General features: G+C 38.2%; 1 protein-coding gene across 1 annotated transcript; it reads right to left on the reverse strand.

Annotated features, from left to right (window-relative positions):
• Window positions 1–17,405: 17,405 nt before the first annotated feature.
• Window positions 17,406–20,398, reverse strand: LOC137731071 (NADH dehydrogenase [ubiquinone] 1 alpha subcomplex subunit 13-A). Its single transcript, XM_068470142.2, has 3 exons — window positions 20,047–20,398; window positions 17,847–17,918; window positions 17,406–17,733 (listed from the first exon to the last, which is right to left on the reverse strand). The coding sequence occupies exons 1-3, from the start codon at window positions 20,259–20,261 to the stop codon at window positions 17,589–17,591; spliced, it is 432 nt and encodes a 143-aa protein (XP_068326243.1). The 5' UTR covers window positions 20,262–20,398; the 3' UTR covers window positions 17,406–17,588.
• Between the last annotated feature and the right edge of the window lie 2,503 nt (window positions 20,399–22,901).

A 22,901-nucleotide genomic window follows, 5' to 3' on the forward strand; every position in this document is an offset into this window, starting at 1 on the left:
ATTGCAGTGCATTATGATTGGTTCATTCATTAACTAGATGTTAGCAATGCATTTCTTCATAGTCAGTTAAACGAGAATGTTTATATGGTGCAGCCCCTATGCTTTGTTGATACTTCCAAGCCTACTCATGTCTGCAAACTTAAGAAATCCGTATATGGTCTTAAACAAGCACCTAGAGCCTAGTATGAAGCTTTTTATCAGGCTATTTTGTCCTTGGGATTCTCTGCTTCCTCCTCCGACACTAGTCTATTCATCAAGAAAGACACCACTATCACTTTCATCTTGGTTTATGTTGATGATATAATCATCACCGACAACTCTTCTCAAGTCAGCCAAACTATTATTTCTGAATTGCAAGTTATTTTCCCTGTCAAAGATCTTGGTGATATTCACTATTTTCTGGGAATTGAAGTGCAACGATCTTCCAAAGGTCTATTTTTTCATCAGTCAAAATATGCCTTGGATTTATTAAAGAAAACTGATATGTAAGGAGTCAAGCCCTGCAATACTCCAGTTAGTTCCTTTTAGCTGGATCACTCAGGCACTCTACTTGCAGATCCTACTTTCTATAGGTCCATTGTTGGTGCATTGCAGTACCTTACCTAGACTTGCCCTGATTTAGCTTTTACAGTGAATCAAGTGTGCCCACATATGCAAACTCCACAAACCATTCATTTGCAAGCTGTTAAGCGTATCTTATGATATCTCAAAGGCACCATTGACTCAAGGTTATGGTTTACAAAGGGTGCTCAACATCTCACTGCTTGGTCTGATGCTGATTGGGCTGGTTGCCCTGTTGACAGACGTTCTACAAGCGGATATTGTATGTTTTTGGGACCAAATTTGGTGGCTTGAGTGCTAAGAAACAAAACACAGTGGCTTGTTCATACATTGAGGCCGAGTACAGATCTCTTGCAAACACTGCTGTAGAAATTTAGTGGATTTGCAAGATTCTTTCTGATATTTCATTCCCCCTTCTTTGTACACTTGTCATCTTCTGTGATAACAATAGTGCTATTGCCCTAGTTTTCAATCCAGTCTTTCATGCTCGAACAATGCATGTTGAGATTGACTATCATTTCATCCGTGAGAAAGTTGTTTTGGGACATATTGGTTTACAACATGTTAGTACATTGTCACAGATCGCTGATATTTTTACGAAGTCCCTTCTTGTTGATCGTTTTCTCTCCTTGGCTGACAAGCTTTCAGTTCGATCTTCTACCTTCAGCTTGAGGGGGTGTGTTTGGAGTACTGAAGGTTCACATGGTTATCAAAGGTGTAAAGCACCAGATTAGATCTTCAATCTGTGTGTTAGTTAAGGGAATGCTAAGTCACGTAAAATGGTTAGCTTTGGTATTTATGTATAAGTACTTCATGTACAGAGAATACAATGTGTAATGAAAAACAGTTTCACAATTCTCACTCTCCCTCTACATTCTCTCTCTCTCTCTAAGATTCGGTTTTCTTAGTCACTAAGATTTTACTTTCTACAAATGGATCATGTCTTTTTATACTCTGGGATGGATCATGCCTCTTTACACTCTTGCTATATATGCCAACTACGTTGCATGAGCTCTTGCAACAGTGCATGCTCTTTGGGACAGATACATTTGCGAGCAAATCAAGCGAATGGGGCAGTGCGGTTTCATTTGGGATGACTTAAATATTTTATATAATTAATGAATTATTTTTATTAAAACATAAAAGGGTCGATAGCTGTCAATTTTCATATAACCCCAAGTCTGTAGAAATATCACATCCTCTCATTTTGCTAAATTTCCTTAAATTTTTACTAAAATCTGCAATTCAAAGGCGATTTTCTTTTTCTTTTAAAGAAATAGATATTTAGTAGATATTAATTTTTTTTAAAAATTTTGCATAGGATTTCTATTTTCGAAATTATCATTAACTATTGTGATATTTGATGTGTGACATTTTAAACAAGTTAGGAAATGACATTAGGAGAGAAGCTACACCCTCTCAATGATATCCCATGATTTATTGTGAAATCATCTCATAAAAAATGTTAGAGAGACTACACTTTTGTCCCATGTTAGTTACCATGTGATAAATGATGTGTATGTGTCACGTCAATAAATAAATCTATTTGATTGGATGTAAGTTGTGTGTATTATTTACCACATGAAATTATTTACATACGTTGTTTAAAGATGTGGTCTCCCTAACATTATTTTTTCAATAAACTTCATCGATATCTTTTTTGTAGAATTATGTCACTAAATTTTATTAAAAAGTAGATGAAAATATGACAGATAAGTTGGCATCGGAGCACTCAACTCATAAAAGAAGGATAATACTTTGTATCCCTGCATGTGGGGAACGTACATATCACACTACGTGTATCTGAAATAAAAAGGTTCAACTTTTTAATCATCATATGAAGATTATTTACAAAAAAATGATTCAAATTGGAGATCGTTTAGTTACCCAATTACATTAATAAATTGACAGTTAATTTAAATTTGCTACTTGGTACTTACATCATCAATTTGTTCTATATATTCAAATGATTGAATGATCGTTGATTCAAATAATCATTTGTAAGGATGATTTTCAAATAAAGATTAAGAATTATCTGGTTTCAATTATAATTTATACGGTAAAAACAACTTACTAATTTCTAAATCGTGAAATAGAGGGATGCAGTAATTATTATCCTTTTGTCAATCAAATGAAACACACGGTCAGTCTGACATCCCAAAAACAATCAAAACTGATATATACCAAAAACAAATGAAAATATTTATCACACTCTTGATTTCTTACGTAGACAGCTATTATATACCATATGAAATCATCTTTCATTTTGCATCAACAACCAAGTCAGAAGGCCTACTGCGATGGTAGAGAATAGGGGTCTTTAGATTTGCAAGGGTCTCTTTATAAAAGAGAGACGGTGCCCTCTTGTCCAACGCAACGCAACGAAACGATATGGCCCTCTATTTTCTTCTATCTGGTAGACTTGAAAAAGGGTCCCAACTTTTTTCTAGATTAAAGTTCGACCACGGCGGGCTACTTCGTTCCTCTTGTTCCTATTGTCCGATTCTGAATCTGATAGTAGGGAGTAAATGGTATGAGTGAAACTTCTCATCCAATTTTCTATTTCATCTTTCTAACACTAAATTTCCTACATAAAGTCTCTACTTGGTGCCACCAAAGTCAATTGAGGTTGCATGCTTCTTTGCTTCTTCATGTATTTTCATAAGTGGCATTCACACAAAATACCACAAAATTATTGTTTTTTGAATTTTGTCAATTTTGGTCTTTAAATGTTTGATAAAATTGAGTTTTATAATTAATCCATGTGGCACTATGATTGGAAAGGTGGGTTGTTGGTGTGCCCCATCAAGACACTAAGGGGAAATTTGAGAGAAAAGTAACGGAGTGACCAAATTGATTTGCATGACCTATTCTTAGAAATCAAAGTGATTACTTTTCTATTCTAGAGATCATTTTGATTGGAAGATTCAATTTTCAAAGACCAACCGTGATAAAAACCCAGTCATCTAACCACTTCTTTCCCTTTATATTTTTCATAATCTGTAACTATATTCCCTCACCAAAATATCATTAATTGTTCGAAAATTTGTTTTTTTTTTTTAACAAATGATATTATCTACATAGGGGGTGGGGGTGGTGTGGTGTTTTTGGAGGGGGTGCTAAGCCTAACACTGGTTTAGCCATAATAATGTGGTTTAAGAATCGAATCTACGACCTCTCACTTACAAATGAAGATGAATACTACTTGACCGTAGTACTAAGTGGTTATAGCAATATTTCTTAACAATATTGTCGATGCAAATTTCCACTGTCTTCAGTCTTGACGACAAAGCACCTGCAAAACAATTAGCACCTTTGATCAAGAACCTAAGGCTCACACGCCCATGAGGTGGGGGGTTAGGCCAATGGATCTCCGATGCCTAAGTTAGTTTATCTGAGAGAGTAAAGTGTTTAGGGCTTTTTTAGGGTCGCAAAAGTTAGTTTATTTGAGAGAGTAAAGTGTTTAGGGCTTTTTTAGGGTTTCAAAAGCTTATGAAATTTAGTAGGATATGGGGTATTTATAAGGATAGGCTGGCCATAGTGTTAGGGTTTTACCCTACACGTGACGGCATCCTATTGGCCAAGGTTTATGGAGAAAATTCTTAAGATATTAAATTGGAAATACTATCTTGAGATAATGAAGTAATTATCCCTAATTGATTTAAATTGGGATTACTTACTTGATTAGAGTCAATCTTCAATTGAGAATGTATTAAAGATATGATTTGGGTAATTAATCATTATCTTTAATGCTTTGACTTTTCCTTGCCAAGGGCAGGTGAGTTGTTGGCAGTCATATTTAGCTGCTGAGACCTTCAGGGGTGTGCCTGCGTGTGGGAGTGTCTAAGAAGCCTGCCCATTTATTAAGGGCAATTTTGTCTTTCTTGAGTAAAAGTTCATGCGTCCCCTCTAGAATTTTTAAGATTATTTAGGCTCCACAAATGCCCCCACACCTACTGGGCTACATGCAAGAAAATGGTAGTAGGTGTAGAAATCCCAAGCTGCTTGGGTTTGTGAAGTTGTTTCCCAATTTGAACTTGATCTTTTTTCTTGATTTAGAGATAGACTTCTTCTAGGAAAAGGAAACCAATTGTCCCCAATACCTATTTAATTTTGCTTTAAGTAGGAGATTAAATAAATTTGGAGAACAATCATCATTCCAACAAGGAAAAGAAGCCAAAGGAAATTTTTCTTCCTCCTCCCCTAGCTTTCTTCTCTTTTTGCCCTTGCAAAGACTCATCGCTCATTGTAGTTAATCTTCTCCATGCCGCACCAAGGTAAGAAAAATTTTAATTTTCTTCTTCTTGAATTTTTTGGGAGTCTTGGGACTTGAAAAATTGGCTCGGTGGGGGCCGAGGAGGTCTGAAACACGTGGCAAAGGTGCCATAGGGCTGCTGTGCACAGTAGGCAGCGTGGCACAGGGTTGGCATGGCTTGGGTTGAGGTGCTGGCGGAGTGAGCTAGGCTCGATGCGCAGCTGCCGTGGGCCAGGCAATGGCTCGGCACGGGCTAAAGATGCAGAGGCGTGGTCCTGGGCTCGAGCTTACTAGAGCGTAGAAGAAAGTCGCAGGGTGCTCGTCCCTCTCGCTGGTGGACTGGACCGTGGGCCATTGGGCTTGCTTGGAGCATTGTTGGGCACGGGCCGTGCAGCCGTCAGGTGAGAGAATGGGAGAAACCAGCTCGGGTTGGCTTTTGGGTCTTGGTGGCCTGGGCCTGCTTGCTCGGGGCGCTTGGCACGCAAATGAGAGGAGAAGAGGTGTGGGCTTCCCCCTGTATTAAGTCGTACAGCTGTGAGTGAAAGGGATGGGCATAAGGCCTGGCACTGGGGCGCTGAGCTTTCGGTCCTTCATTTTTTTTTTTTTTTTTTTTAGTTGCCTTCTAAATATTTTCCTTCATACTTTTTGTAGAGTTTTTGAGATGTCTTCCTCTGATTGCAAAAGTGACGAGTATCATCCACCTTTGTATCGTCAAGGTGGTTATTTCGACAAGGTGGGATACTTCAAGGCTGCACATGTCAAGATCAATTACTACGAGCTGTTTTGGGATTTTCTTGAGGCGTACAAGCATGCAATTCTGTCAGGGGTTTGCGTCAAGCGAGTGAAGGATGATAGCGGCCATGAACCGTGTAGTGAGGATGCCATTGCCAGGAAGAAGACTATCAAATTCCATCAATATTATTTCGTGGTAGGATTTACTTTTCTCATACTGCGTCTTTCCAAGAGATGATTTGCTACATGAAATGTGCGCTTGCTCAGTGCTCCCTGAATGTTATTCATGCGATGAAGCGGTTCTTCAACTTAAGCAGGTCATTTGATCTTGGCTTGACCATAATTGAGTTCTGGTACTTCTTTGAAGTCAGCCACAAGGAAGGTGTGAGGTTAGCTGAGATCTCGCCATAGGCTGCTCGATGCTCTCTGCAAAAGAGATCATGAGTGGGTGAGGGACACCTTGGAGGTAAGCGAAGATTGGGAGTTTGACTCCTCTCCTGAGCTACGCATTCCAACTATCTTTATTAGTGGTAAGTGAACTGTTTCATTCTTAGCTTGCTTGAATTTTTTGTTAAGCTGCTCAATGACTTTAGTTTACTAATCGTCTTTCTTACTTTGTGTAGATTTAGAGTTTGGCTCAACTCCAAGAACTTGGGCAGATATAAAGAAAGTGCACATCGCCTTGGGCATTCCTACTGAGTACTATGAATGGCACTGGTTGCTTAGTCCTCTTCGTCGAGAGAAAGGCAGGCTGCCTCCGAAGGAAGAGATTGATAGGAGCATGTTTATGCAACTTAGTTAGCTTGTTTTCTTGCATTTATGTTGTTAGTTTCTATTTATTATAGTGATTTAAGCTATTTTCGTGTGTTTGTAGGTTCAAAGGGCTAAAGTAGCAAGAAAAGGAAATTTGGAGCATTTTGGAGCAGTTTTGGGCTTGGAATGGATAACACATGCTTGGAGCAAGGTGGATGGATGAAATTGAAGTTCAAGAAAGCTAGGAATATGCTAAAGAGTTGAAGGAAATAAATTCAAGACTTGGAAGACAAGGAATCAGTTACAAAGAAGGAAACATGAGTCAAATTACCTTATTTTGACTTAGTCAATCCTAATCTTTTCCTACTTATGTTCTAGCTACCAAAGGGATTCCTAAATATATTGGGACACTTAAATATATGTTCTAGAAGCCTAAATCCCATTCCTAAACTCAATGCCGCACCACCTTTCCTTTCCCTTTCCCTTCCTTGCCGCAAAAGCCTTTCCCCTTCTTCTCTTTCCTTCCTTGCCGTGCAAGGAAGTCCCTTTCCCTTTCCTAATTCCTTGCCACACCCTTCTTACCCTTTTCCTCTTGGGATTTGGATTTGTTACCCTTTTCTTGGAGGATTTGGAGTCTTAAATCTTTCCTAAATTAATTAATAGCCTTGCCCTTTCTCCCTTTATTTTACACAATCTGCCGCACAAAAGGAACCTCCCCATCATTCAGCCATTTACCCTTTAAACACCCACATCCGCACCATACATTCATCCTTCCATCACTAGATTTCAAACCACCTATACACCACTCACCAATTCATACTTTCAGCCATTCTTTCATACAATTCATCACTCAAATCTTCATCCACACCTTGTGCCACAACAAAGAAGAAGAATGAGGACCCTGGTTATATTTGCAATATGAATTGATTACTTCTAGTTGTGATTTCATAAATCGTGAATACAATTTACTTAACTGTTTGATTAAGAACTTATTCTTGTGTGTTGATTAAGAGGGCCCGCTTAGTTTGCATGCATGAATTTGATGCTAGAATATAAGGGAGTTTTACATAATCGTTATGAACTTATATTCATAAGTAATGGAGGTTGCTGGTTATGATCGTGTTAAGTAAATTCCTGGCAGAAGTATCATGCTGTTCATAATTACAAATGCCTCATCAATGCTTATGATTTTCACAAAGCTTAATGATCTTTGATTGTATCTCTATTATGTTGTTCATGTAGGGAACTATTGAAGAATAATTTGGTTGCCGATGCGTATTCCATCCAATTCAATGACCTAAGGAAAATCTGAGGGTTAATTAGTGCTGTTCATGATTAATCTATGGCGTTGAGGTTCATGGTTTATTAGAAAAGCAACTGGAAATCGATTTGTGTGCAAGTGTGTCATGTGTGGAGAAGGATACTCTAGCTAGCCTATCATCCATCAATTCACCCAAATTCGTATCCCTTTTACTTAGTTTCTGTAGTTTGTTTGCTTTTACTTTAAATTCGTCAAAAACCCAATCCCTTTTACTTTGTTGTGTCAAATTAGTTAGAATCTGTCCAAATTTGTGTTTTTGAGTGTTTTGAGTCAAAATCAATTCAATTTTCATCCAAAGTAAGTTTTAGTGTCTGTTTTGAGTCTTTTTTATTGTTTTGTGCAGTTTTGAGTTTAATTAGTTTATTTTGAGTCGTATAAGTCTAGTTAAGAGTCTTAGAGTCTAGTTTTTTTGTTTTTAAGTTTAGTTTTGTGTTTTTAAGTTAGTTTAGAGTAGATTAGCAATCCCTCCTAATCCCCGGCCTAGAACGATCCCTACTTACATCTTTACTACAATTGTCAATAAAAGGGTTTAATTTGAGTGCTATTTTATATCACATCAAATTTTTGGCGCCGTTGCCGGGGATTAGCAATTTTGCTAATCCCCTCTGTTTTCTTTTGTTTTTGTGTCTTTTAATTTTGGTTAATGATTTTATTTTGTTTTATTTTGTTTAGGTACTAGTTTATGACTCGAAGTTCTTAACCTATTTGTGCACATATCTTGGAGTTTGACGATGATTTTGAATGAACTTTGAGAGGGAAGAGGAAGAAGCCATAACTTAGTCCACCTAGTTCTAGCTTAGAATCTGAAGTAGAAGAGGAAGAAGAGGCCACAACTCAAGAAGAAGAGGAAGACCCAATCATGGATAATCGAACAATCAAGGAACGTTCAGCCTCGGAATTAGACAATGTCATACCCCTATGCATTCAATATCCTAGAGCAGCTCATGATAAAATCGATGAGTTCAAATTGAAGTCTAGTTTGCTACATCACATTCCAAAGTACCATGGGTTGTCCATGGAGGATCCAAACAAACACTTGAAGGAATTTGAAGTGGTTTGTTCAAGCATAACCCCAATCAATGTGGATGGCAACATTTTGAATATGAAAGCTTTTCCATTCTCTCTTTTGGAAAAAGCTAAGGATTGGTTGTACTAATTGGCACCTGGAACCTGTGAAACCTGCTGCTCTGAAGGTGGCCACGTCAATTGTTGAGAGGACTCCTTGTCAAAAGGTTCGGTGGTGCCCCTGGTGTCCGGGTTTATGTCGAAGCGCCAGTCCGAAGCTAAGTCCGGTTCTGCTTCTGAGAGGCTCGCCGCTATGAAAGTAGTAAGGTGGATTCTACTACTAAGGTGGCGCCTAGGCTTGTTCCTCCTTCTGCCATGACCGATTCGTCTGTTGAGAAGGGGAAATCTGCTCACATGGGCAGTTGTGAGAGATCTACCAAGTTTGAGGCTGGAGAGCTCCTTGAGGTTTGTACACTGCTGAATGCTGACCTACTTAAGGATGTTGATGTATGTACCAAGTTCGTTGATAGTGTTGGGAAAGCCGTCATTCGCTCAAACTCCTTTAGGAAGTGTACTGCCTACTCGGTGAGGTCCTCCCTGATTGCTACAATGCATAAGACTTTGATCCTGGAAGCTCAGTCAATGCGCGTTGATCAGGATGTTGTCAAGTGTGCTAAGGAGGCCAAAGTGGCATTGATGGCTCAGCTTTACTCAGTTGCTGAAAAGATCGAAAAGCTCGAATCTGAACTCACCATTTTGAAGGGGTCTGATGTATCTGTCCTCGCTTCTATGCATCTAGAAACCACTCATCAGGAGGTAGCCTACTTGAAGGCTAAGTTTAGTGCGCCTCAAGCGATGATGGAAGCTGCAGAGAAGGAAGTTAGTCGTGTTTCACCAATGGTCAAAGATCTTGAGCATGTCAATTCGAAGCTACGATCTGCTTATTTCACCAAGGACGAGGAGCTCGTCTTTATGCCTGCTGAAATGTCTCATCTTAAGGATGTTGCCAGTAAGCTTGAGTCTAAGAAAGTGGATCTGCAAGGTACAATGTGTGGTAGCGAGAACCTGAGAAAGGAACTGGATAAGCAGCAGGGTGCTCACATTGAGCTTATTGAGGGGAATGTGCAGCTGAAGATTGAGAAAGCTGGTCATGAAGTGGCGTTTGTTTCTTGTCAGGCTGATTTTACCATCTTTAGGGTAAGTCATCGGATTATGAGTTTTCCCAGAAAGACTTCGAAACATTCTTTATTTCTCCAATTGATTTTCTTAATTTCTCGTTTGAAGCTGCCTTTGGTGGAGGAGTTGAGGGTTGGTCAGGCAGTCCAGGCAGGGGCAGCTGAGGATGAGCAGATAGAAGCTTTGGCTACTAAAGGCGTGGCAATCGAGAGATAAGTGGTTGCGCAGGCTGCCGATGAGTAGTCTTTTTGTTTAGACTTAGGAATTTTCTTCTTTTCCTTTTTGTTATGCTTTATTTGAACTTTGCTGGCCTTTGAGCTTATTTGTCAATTTGCTAGAAATTTAATAAACAACTTTCCTCATTTTGCTTCCTCTTTCCATTTCGCCATGTCTTTTGTAAAATTTTACCGTAGGATGGGCGACTGGGTGAGTTGCTTCGATGAAGTAGTCAATCCCACGTTGTCACTTAGGCTTTAGTTTCAGCTTTGGGGCTTTGAAAGCCTTGCCTGCATGAGGAGACTTGCAAAACTTTGTCATACGACAAACGGTTGTGTTGGCTACTTCGATGGAGCAGTCAATCCCACGTCATCACTTTAGGCTTTAGTCTTGGCTTTAATGCTCAAGGAGATTTACCTACAAAAGGAAAAAAGTATGAGACTTCTAACTTAGTAAGTCAGCAGCCTTGTTGCCTTCGTAGAAAGCAGGCCAGTCCATACAGCTACTATAGTTGTGAATCTCAGCTTTAGTGGCTTCACTAGCTCTGACCCTCTCGAGGTATGTTGTGAAGTTTTTAACTTATAGAGCAGGTGGCTAGACACTTGGTTCTCGTATAAAGCAGAGAAAATCCATGTAGTTGCTATAGTTGTACTTCGACTTTAGTAGCTTCTGGAGCTTGGGCCCTCCTAGGGCATGTTGTGAAGTTTATAACTTATAGAGCCGGCGACTAGACACTTGCTTCTCTTTGAAAGCAAAGGAAATCTATGTAACTACTGCAATCGTACTTCAACTTTAGCTACTTCTCAAGCTTTGGCCCTCCCGGGGCGTGTTGCAAAGTTTTTAACTTATAGAGCTAGCGACCGGACACATGTTTTTCATAGAAAGTAGACGAAATCCGCGTAGCTGCTATAGTCGTACTTCAACTTTAGCTCTTGCAAAACTTAAATCGTAGATCGTCGATTGGAAACATTGCTTTTAAATAAGCAAACGGGTCCGCGTAGTCATAACAGGTGTAAGTTTTGGTTTACGAATTGGTTTGGGCTACCAGCCGTTGGGTCGTCAACCGGGCATCTTACTTACAGAAGCAGACAACTCGCGTGACCATGGATAGAGGGAGGTAAGGCCCAGTGGGGGCACATGCCCCCTCTCATCCTTTTTTTCTTTAACAACAAATTATTCAATTAATCATTCCCATTTTTTTTGCTTTGCAGATTATTCAATTAACCATATTAAAATAATGAAAATCCTCTTTTAGTTTTTAAATGCCCTCCTTCTTGTATATTTTCTCACACACTAATGTCTAAATCTAGTTGAGTTGCATGTATTTGGTTAATTAGTACAAATGAGCATTAGATTGTCAACAATTAAAGACAAAATTAGACAATAGAGTAATAAAATTAGGCATTTTGTAATTAATTTTTTTAGCATTTGTAAAAGAACTAGCTTTATTTGTCCAAAAAAGGAGCTCAAATTTTTTAAGGTGCCCCTTCTTAGTTTAATTTCTGGTTTCGTCCTTGCGCGTGACCACTTCAGACGTCATCCCTGGCTCTCAAAGGCGTTTTAGGCTTAAGGTGTAGGCAGAATCGCACCTCAGAAGCCATATCCTTCCGAGTTGTAACTCGATTCCGCAATCACTTAACTAGTATTGCAACACTTTAAAACCAAGCTACGTTCATGAAGACTTCCACGTCAAGGACATACCATTTCGTCACATGAACTATTTCATGGGCAGGAATCCTGCACTAGCCTCTCTTCCAGTTGGAGTCGTCAGGCTCAGTTAGTCGCTTAATTCAGGGGAAACAGAGCAGTCGTACCACCCATCCTTGAGTGACTGCAATAGAATTGTGTTTTGAAAACGTAAAGTGGTCGAAAACTAAATTCAAAGGAGGCATGAGGGGGAAGCACTTTAACACCAATATCATCGTCTTTGGATTTGCAGTGAACGGTAAGAGTTAAATCGCCACCTAACTCGTTTGTGATTCTCACATGTTTCTTAGAAATACCCCATGTATACGTGGTTGTTGCCAACAACAAAAGCAGCATTAACAGCATTCCGTTTCCAATGAACGAAACCATACTTATTTTTGAAATTTTATCGTCTTTGGTTTGAAGACGTATAATTAGAATCTGATTATTGCTCCTTTTTGTTTTTATAGTTGCTAGGTTTTTCATACAGCCTCCGACTAGATAGTGTTCAGGGTGGGTGCGCTTCTTGGGTAACTTGTTTAGGTTCACAGAACCTAGACTACCTAGTAAAAATTGTTAGGACTAAATTGGAAAAGCAATGAAGAAAAGGAAAATCAGTGAAATTTTTATCGCTCAGTATTCCATGTTTAATAACAAATGGACGTTGAATTTGGTCAGCTTTAACCAAAATTTAATGTTGTCATCTTCTGTATCAGTTTGACCAAAATACGCTTTATTATTCTTATGACCATAGTATTTTCCTTTTTAACCTATCGCATTTGGATCCAAACCTTTCTTTGGCGTAGTTTAGATAAACTTAGTGTAATATCTTATCAATTGTCAAAAAATAAAACATAATTTTGTCGAAGGAGAACTTGAAGTTAGAACATTGCATACAAGGAGGAATGTTATTCACTTAATGAGCTACAAGTGCCTTTGCAGCTTATTTGTTATTACCAACTAGCTATTAGTCTAAAGGTATTTTCTCTTTGTTATTCGTATTAGAGACACGGCCCGTATCCCAGCCAATGTTGCAGATTCTTCTAGAATTAGTTAAACTTTATGGGTGCATGTATTGTGTCTTTGTACATTTAACTGATTACATCCTTGTACATTGAACTATATTAATTTACCCACCTGAATTGGATCTCTTGTATTCCTATATAATATAACGTTTGTTACCAATCAAACTATCTAGTCAATTACTTCAAGTCCTATTGTCTCCAATGTTTTCTAGGTTTGTTTCATTACAATTCGAATCTCCCCTCTGCGATTAATCACCAAAACAAATAAATATATAGTTCAATATGTTGGGATATATTTTGACAAATTTACTGCTGAGATTATGACAATTTGGAGTGCTGCTGAGATTATAAGCAAGGCTATTAGAAATTAGTGTGTTTAGAGTCAAGTTCTTAAGAGTTTGGAGTGTTATTCTATACCAGCAACTCTGTTCTCCTTTCTTGGTATTGGAAAACAATTTCAATAAAACATTCGGTTTTTCTCTTCATTTATCTATCTCAACACAGTAACTATTTGTGTGCATATGGCTCGTCTACAATTTCACAAACAAAATTCTGTATCAACTTTCAGCAATATCTAGCAAAGTTTCACATCACGTAGATGCCAGCAAGTTTTCCGTGATCTGCTTAAAGTAGAGCACCAATTTATCACGACCAGGAAGACTTTCTTCGATTAAGGGACTTATGTGAAGTCCTTAGCCCATGCGTACAAGCGCGTCTTCAATGACTCCAAGGGTACGAGCTGCCTGCACTTCTATCGTTCTTAGCATCTCCAAGTTATCTTTCTTGGCCTTCTCTTGCTCTTTGCCGGTGGTTCGGAAGACCATCCAAATCGCAGGGCCCTGTTAGATTAGAAACAATTTTATCGGTTTAAGTACGTAAGGGTTTTTCTTGGTGACCGGTCTCATGCACGAAATTGTCTCATCATATGATAATTCAGAATATATATTATGAAGTAATTCACTTAAGACATAAAAAGCAGACACAATTGTTGCTTATACTTTCTAACATGTACTGTTAATCATGTAGAAACTAGAATCATGTCCGAACGCGTGGCTAGAACATCTCCTTATAGCTTAGGTAATTAAACATGTACGTTCACACGAAAAGTGAAACATTTTTTGCTTAGAATTTTTCTAGAGAAGAAGTATGTAGTACTTCCCTTTTCCACTTTGCCCAACTGCCTCTCCTTTTCGGTGAGAGTTGTTCTCTCGTGTTGGGAGTGCTTCTCACTTTCTTGTGTGAGTGACCGGTATTTTCCTTACTTTGTTCAGCCGCCGGCCCTAGGGGGGCAAGGTCGGTGGCAACTCGTCCTTTTTCTCTGTTCCCTTTTTCCCTTTTCCTTCTTTTCCTCCTCTGCCCGTCTATTTTGGCATGTTTTTCTTCTTCCTTTTGCCTCTGATCTAACTAACCTTAGTCCTCCATCGAAAATTTCTCAATTCCGACTTTCTTTTTCCTCTTCCCTTGCTGTTTTTCCACATCCATGAGACTTTTCAACCCATTTTCTAATTATCCCTAGTGGTTTCGGCCTCTCTTGATCCCACAATTTCTCAGATCTACAACTGTTTCTTTTGATCACATTTCGTGGCTTTCTAGGAAGGTGTTTAGCGCTCTAGCTCGAGTGGTCGCACCGCCACCTTCCATCTATGCGCTGTTGTTGGCACTTTACTTATGGGATTTTTTTCCCATGAGTTTCATTTATCGTGGATGCGGATTAGAGTTTTGTGGCTTGATGGAGGAGGGTGGAATCTTCTTCTTTTCCGATTTGGAGGCTTTGTTTGGTTGATCCCAATGACGACAAGAGGTGGTGGTTCGTGGTCAATGGTGTTGAAGGCTTCTGTATACTAGGATTTTTTCAAATTTATCTTTGTTTGTTTCGGCTCAAACTTTGGGTTGGACCTTTTTGCTTTTGGATCCATATTTTAGTTTTGGGCTTTATTTGTATTTGGATCCCAATTTGTGAGTGTGTTTTATTGGTAATGAAATTTACCTTCGTACCAAAAAAAAAAAAAAAGGAAAAAGGAAGTACGTAGTTGAACTTCAAACATCTGCAAACAAAATTAATAAACTAGTAAAAAAATTCAATACGTTGATTGTGGAAAATTAACTAAAAGGGAGAGAGAAGGTACGGCAATAGAGAGTGTAGAGAATAAGGCGTAGGGAAATTATAGGATGTATTTTTTTTTTTTTTTTATGCCAATGCCTTTATTTATAGTAAACCACGAGGAGAGGGAAACTCATTTCTCCAAGCAATACAAAGTCTAATAGGAAAGATATCACTACAATAAAGAGTAATCATAAACTCAATCTACCTCGGATTTACACAATCACACAATGTTAAATATTTATCACAAACTCCCTCTAAGTGTGTAAATACTCAAGTAGATATCACATCAGATCTTGCAAAGATAGTTGATGAAGCCGTCTTGTTGGCATTGATAAAGTAACACACTAGTCTAAAACAAGGAACTCGCATATGTAAATAAGTCTCACAAAATTTAGCTATGGTAAAACTCAAGGTGGGACAAAAAGCCATAGTCTAAGAAAAAATATGAATTAATGTAAAGTCCACATTAGGCGTCTACATAACGTACACAAGGGTATGATCATCCTGGGATAGGTCCTTCCTTAAAACCTAGTTAGGCAGCAAAAACTAAAGGTAAAAATGCCCTTACTCGTAGGAAAAAGAGTACATTAAGGTCAAGTAAGTATGCTTTAGAATACTCCCCCTAAGTTGGACAAAATTCCAAGGAGAACTAACAATGTTGCAAATCAAAAAGTTTAGGCATACCAATTCATTGAACATCATATACTTCTAGAAAGTAGACTTCAGCAGTGACTTGGTGAAGCGATCGGCAAAGTTGTACTGGGATCAGATTTGTTTAACTTCAATCTTCTGATGTTTTTGCTGCTGATGGGGAAAGAATAACTTCAGCACAATATGTTTGGTGTTCTCTCATTTGATGCATCATTTCTTAATTTGATTGATACAAGCAGTGTTATCCTTATTAATCATTGTTGGGAAGTCGACGATGAAAGAAACCCCACAATTTCTTCGAATCTGCTCAACTACAGCTCTCAGCGAGAAGCATTCACATATAGCTTCGTTTAGGACAAGAATTTCAGTATGGTTTGAAAAAGTCATAACTAAAGTCTATTTGGTTGACCTCTAAGATATTGCGGTATCTCCAACGGTAAAGACATAAACATTTGAGAACATGCCTTGTTCGGGTTAGATAATTAACATACCAAAAAATCTCTTCTAAGATGCATATTGATAGAATAAACCCAAATCCAAAGTACCCTTAAGGTAATGAAGGATGTCTTTAACACCAAGTGTGTTGCTATATCTTGTTAGAAGATTAACGTTAAAAGAGATGTCAGGTCTAGTGCATTGAGTTAAGTGCAATAAAGCACCAATTACACTAAGGTATGGAACTTCATGCTCCAAAACCTCTTCCTCATCATCTTTAGGATGGAAAGGATCTCATTTTTCATCTAACATTCAGGCGACCCTATGAGTACTCCAAGGCTTCGCTCTATCGTTAAAGCTTTCGCAACACCTTCTGGGTGTAGTTCGATTGCTGGACCAGAATACCTCTAAACAATGCTTAAGCTCCAAGCCGAGACTATTGTGAACATGGAAATTTTGGATAAAATAAATGTTGCTAACACATTAAATTTCGACATGCTAGGGCTTACGTGGCACACAACATATGTCTCACAAATTGTACACATGGCATGTAACTCATAAAAAACCGGACAAGTCATCAAGAGGGACACGTGTCAATACTTGGCGGAAAGTAATTATTTGATTTTAATTTAAAGTAAACAAATTAATTAATTTTAAGTCAAATCAAATATTAATTGATTGAGTCAAATCACGAAACAAGACACAAATCAAATCTTGGTTCTTTTGTAGGAAAAGCTTGGAGAGCCTATAAATACGAAGCTCCAAGACAAAGAAGGGGTCCAAAAAAGTCATTCTCACATCCAAACACTAAATCTCTCAAGCCCCCCAAACTCACAACTTCCTAAACAACATAAAAAAGACTAAAAAACCTCTATGTGTTCTTCGTCAAACTCGTGAAGAATCAAGCACGACTACATGTAATGATTCTTCCATCGCCACAAGCCAAACCCTTGCGGCATCCGTTCATCCAAGATTAAGTTATTACGACCCTTGGATCAATCACCCCCTACACACACTTTACATTCCAGACATCGAATCAGAGGATTCAAACTGTAAACAGAGATTGTAACCCTACATTTACATTAATACGAAACATTTATTTTGTACACTAGTATTTTCCGTTTCCCTTGAGACCTGAAGATTTTGTATCCCTCAATTGCCCATTATTCATCTTCACTCAGGGCAATAGTTAATTAGGTGTCCCCAAACGTATGAGTATTTTTTTCAATCCATGGGATCAAATCCGCTACCGGAGTTTGCCCGGCTGCACTCATACTTATGTAACAAGTAATCTAACCCTTTCTGAAGTAAAATTTGTTCAACACAATCAGATAAAATATCACCTGTTTTAGGCATCGTCAAATAGCGCTTACGGACATCTCATGACTCGATGTCTGCTACAATCAGTAAACATTTTATTGAAATCCCGCATTGAACAAAGTCTTACTTGTGCTAACTCTTAATCTGAGGTAATGAAGAAGAGAATGATGATAAAGGGGATAAAATAAGACAATTACTGTTGTAGTATTTGCAAACATGTGAATAAGGGTTTTCTGCTGCATTTTTATTTCACAACAGAGCTATGACATCCCACCAAAGCAACCATGCAATAAGACAAAACAAACCAACTGGAGCCAGCTGCAGACGCAACTGGAGTTGAAAACTGAATCACCAAACTTCAGGGCGGAGCTCGCCCGTTGCTGGGGGCATCCATTTTCCAGAGTTGTAGACACTCTCACCAACTTTCCAATTAGGCACGTCCTTCATGACTTCAGCCTCATAGTCGAGATACTTCTTCCACTCTTTGACATATCTGAAGAAACAGAACAGACAGATAAGCGGATCTGTTTACTTGGAATTCAGGTAGATGAAGATTAAGGGCATGACATGACTGGAAGGGGACAACCAATAATATAATCAGATTACCTTTCATCTTCTTCAGCTTGAAGCACCGGCAGTATTGCTCTGCGAGCAGCATACTTTTCTTCCTTGAGCGCCCTACATAGAGTCAAATTTTAAGTTTGTAATATACCATATATCAAGGAAATCCTCGACAAGAACAAATAGTTGGCTCTGCTTACCCAAATAATCAATTACTTGTTACTATGACAGGAAAAAAGAGTAGGATATTGCCCCAACAAAACCAAGCATTCTCCTAAAGGTGTAAAATGAAATTTAAGCAAATCGATATTTCCATCTTCCACCCTAACCCCATCCCTGACCAAAAATTAAAGTCAAGAGCATGAAATTTAAGAAAATATGTCCGAATAAAGATAATCAATGCTGTCCAAATAGTCACGAAGATAACCATATTTTAAATTATCTTATGAAAAGTCAACATATACGAATCTCCTGGATACCACAAGTCCACGAAATGATTTTAATAGCCAAAAGACTTAGAAACTCATCCAAACATTTTCATCCCAAAGAACAAAAATCACCGTCTTATGATCATCAAAAATCTAAGAGGGCACATATCCAATGGAAGCATCCAATTTGACAGACATAATTTAATTTATAATAGCTATTCACATCTTGTGGAGAAAGCCCCATGCGATGTATTCAAAATAGACACATGACAACCTAGTGGAGTAACCTAGCCAAATGTTTGACTTGAAGAAAACCTTCCAATAAGCAAGGACTATAAACGCTGAGGAAGCTGCAGGGAAAGAAAAGTGGATGGAAGAACTAACCAAGAACACCTGCCAATTGGCTCCAAGGATCAAAACTGACAATACAAATTAAATGGTAACATGTAACAAGTAAGAAACAACATGAAAAGGCACGAGAATTTCCACCTTCTGGATTTGTCAAGGCATCGACCACAAACATCCTTATTTACATATGAAAAAACATAGACTAAACAGCCTAGTCTATATAGCACAAACAAAAAAAAAAAATTGAAACTAACTTCTTGAGTAACTAAAGAAGTGAAAAGTAGAGGCTTTTAACTCTGCATTGACTTCCTTCTCATTCTTAGCACTAAAAAAGAGGAGTGAAAACCATCATCTTCCATTCTTTTATTTTTTTGGTTTTATTTGAACGCACAGAAAAACACATACGAAATGAAACTAAAGAGAAACCTCTACTCTGATTCTTCGTCTTAGTTGAACACTTATCCTGCACACAATTTCAACATGCCTCCAAGTTTATTTTTATTCGGGTCTTATGATACACTAGATCAATCCGTATTCTGATTATGCAAGGCTAAGTTAGCACACCCATCAACACTGCACCAATAAGCGTAGATTGGGGAGAGGATGGTTACTAGAGTTGGGACGGCTGGTTATGGCGCCAATCTGGTGACTGGTGGGTGGAAGGAGATGTGGGAGGAGGAGGGGCATCAAATCACAAACACCTGTGCAAACAAGGCGAGGAAGAGGATTAAGGGGCAGATGGAGTGGGGATGATTATACGGAAATAGGGAGCAAAGGGTCTGAGGACGCCATTACTGATAAGTTATTAACTTAATACTATCCGGCTGTTACTCGCACCCGCACCTCCATTTATTAATACTGTGGATACTACACAGAGTGGCATCCGGATAAAAAAGGCAATGCTAAGTAAAATCATTCCAAATATGGAATTTAAGCTATCCGATACTATTCTTAGTTGTTAACATTGTAATAAAGTCCGCAAAATGAGCCCCTTAGCACATTATGAATGTATTGGTGTCTATTTTCGCTAGTATCAAACGGACTACCCTAGTAGTCGAGCATAGAACCAAAACTCTCGGACCATGTGCTGACCACACGGCTAAACCTGAATTCTTCCCCTTTACCTCTTCATCCAAAATGCTCTTTTTACGTAATTCTCAGATCAACCCAAATTAACCGTAATCTATATACCATCCTGCATATCATCTAACTTTTCACATTTCCTCAACAATGAAGAATTTAACAATTTGCATACCATGCGTCCAAAAATTGATAAATAGGAATTAAAACCCCACAAATTGTAATCTAAACATCGGAAATTACAGTAATTTATCAAACAAAAAATACGAATGCTAACACAATTGGAAAAAAAAAAATCAATGAAACGAAAAGGAAAATTAAAAAAAATTAAAACAAAACCCATATAATCAAATTTAAAAATAAATGTGAAAAAGATAAAAAGCTCAGACCTGCGGATCTTGTTGCCCTTTCCGACCTGGTACATGCCCCAAGAGAAGGTACCGAAGGCGGCGAGGAATATGGCCACTGAGCTGGGACCCTTGTTGGGGATCCGGCGAGCGTACCGGACCGGAGCGAATCCACCCGGCGGCGGACCGTCCTGCAGAACCGGCATGTCCTTCACGCTCGCCATACCCGGTTTATTTCTTATCACTGCCTCTGTCATTTTCGGAGCTGCTTTTGCGTTTCACTGATTCAGAATCTCAGCCGAGTCTTGTTAGTTGTGCTGTTTGGGGAAGATTGAAGGGGAAACAAAGTGAGGGTAACCTGCGGTGATGGTGGTGCCTTGAATCGATGCAAGGGAAACTTCAATAGCTATGGATTTTCACATTTACCCCTAATCTGAGAAGTTTTAACTGTTTTTTTTTTTTTTTTTTTTTTTTTTTTTTTACAAAGGGTCCAGTTAAGTCAGTCTAATTTGATATCGAATTCGCCATCCATAAAATTCGAACTTAAAACTCTCATTTTCAGGTGCTGAGTGGCAAATTTTATTTTATTCAAACGATAGGTTTTATTAGATTATGTGTTAGATTAGTCACCAATGAGATTTGAACTCATACCGTCATGCAAGAGCTCAACACATTTCTAATATTGTGTTTTGTATATGTGTAGACATCCATTCAACTAAGGACTAATTTGGTATAGCAGGGTTTTTGTTTAGACCCAATATTAAATCATTGGTTCGGGCAATTGAAGTTCTTAAGTGAGCATGATTCCAGACTAAGAGATGTTATGATAATTTTTTAATTATTGTTGAGGGGTAATATTGCGGTTTTAAATCATAATAATTTCTTAATAGTTTATTGAATTATCATGATATTTTCTTATACAAGATAAATGGGATGCAAACTATATCTTATCTCGAATTTAGAAGGAAGCAATACAATTCAAATTGATCTGGGATTCTTACAGGCGTTTTGTGCAACGTGTAAGGCAATTGGATGACTAGTAAACTACAAGTAGTACAATTTGAAGCCTTCGATCTGAAGGACGACAATGATTCGAAGATATCTGATGCAGTGCATGGGAACAAATATATTTAAGGTTTTAGTGACTTCTCATTTCTTAGAATCTTTGTGACCTTCTCTTTTAATTGAATTGCCTAGTAATTATCTTACTCTTAAATATTTAGTATATCAATGCTTTGTAATTTCCCTATTTAAAGGGCTCCATATGTATCCTTAAAGTAGTGAAATTAGTGAATTAAAGTTAATCTAAGAAGAAAGAGTTTTCTCTCTCTTAAAATCAAGTGTGAGATTTGGTCATGTTGAATGAATCCACGATTAGTGGCGCGAGTGAATCCATTGCCCCTGGTCGAATGATTCACATGCTCTATCCCTGTAGAGATGTGAGTGATTATGTTGCTTTTGGTTGAGCGAATCCTAGGTTATCTATTCCCCTCTCCTCGATACTCTTACTTCTGTCCTGCATCAAGTGGTATCAGAGTAAGTTCTTCGCTGCGGAGTTGAAAGGAAAAAAAAATCGTGTTGTTGATTCTACACTTCTTCAAATTTCAATTCTCTTTGTCCGAGTCACCCAGAAGGTTACCTATCATTGTAAAGGTCTAGGAGTCCACTTTCCAACAGAACAGATAGTGCCTCAATCAAATTTTTTTGTAGCAATTTGCTAGCAAATAGTGAAAGGTGTACGTTTTGTGCAAAATCTACAAGGCGCGGTTTCTTTTTCAACGAAGAGATATACTAGCATCTTGTTCCAATGAATAATATTCAGGTATATGAAAGCCACTCTAGTATGATATTTATGGAGGAAGATCTGTTTTATTCACAAAGAATTGATTGGAATTTACCCCTACCATATGATGAGTATTCGGAGGATGGTGTTTTGATGATTCCTATCCAAAGAGTTGCTAACGTTGAAGTGAATGTCGAAGAACATGCTTTGATAGATATTTGTAGCTTGGAAAGTTCAGAATATGAAGGATTTGGATTTTTTCAAGATGAGAAGATTGATATAGTCCAATGTTAAGTTCATCAATAACCTACATGTATGTAAAATTGTGGTCACGACCAAGTGATGAAGGAGTTGTTCAAATTTGCTTTTTAATTCTCCAGCACATTGTTAAAGATCAAGTTTTGGGGACATTAGAACCGATGACATATCATTGGGAAGGTTGAAAACCTAAATTCAAATCAAGATTAAAAACCATAAAAACCCGAGGACAAGTCTTTTCGAGAAGAGTAGAATGATGCAGTGCATGGGGAACAAATATATTTAAGGCTTTATTAACTTCTCATCTCTCAAAACCTTTGTGACCTTCTCTTTTAATTGAATTGCCTAGTAACTATCTTACTCTTAAATATTTAGTATACCAATGCTTTGCAATTTTCCTATTTAAAGGGCTCCTTATGTATCCTTAAAGTAATGAAATTAGTGAATTAAAGTTAATCTAAGAAGAAAGTGAGTTTTCTCCTCCTTAAAATCAAGTGTGAGACTTGGTCGTGTCGAGTAAATCCACGATTACCGACGTGAGTGAATCCATTGCCCCTGGTCGAGTAATTCCCAGGTTTTATCCTCGTAGAAATATGAGTGATTTCGTTGCCATGGTCGAGTAATTCTCAGGTTATCTATTCCCCTCTCCTCGATTCCCTTAGTTCTGTCCTGCATCAATATCTTTTGAACTGAAGGACAATAACAATTTGATCGAAAGGATAACAATGATTCGTAGCCTTCGGTACGAAGGAGAGCAACTATTCGAAGCCTTCGATCAAAAGGACGGCAACGATTCGAAGCCTTCAATTGAAAGTCGCCAGGCTTCGATCTAAAGGATGACAACAATTTGAACCCA

The sequence above is a fragment of the Pyrus communis genome, chromosome 16, assembly GCF_041283825.1.
Source record: "Pyrus communis isolate YQ-2024b chromosome 16, ASM4128382v1, whole genome shotgun sequence".
NCBI classification, from domain to species: Eukaryota; Viridiplantae; Streptophyta; class Magnoliopsida; order Rosales; family Rosaceae; genus Pyrus; species Pyrus communis.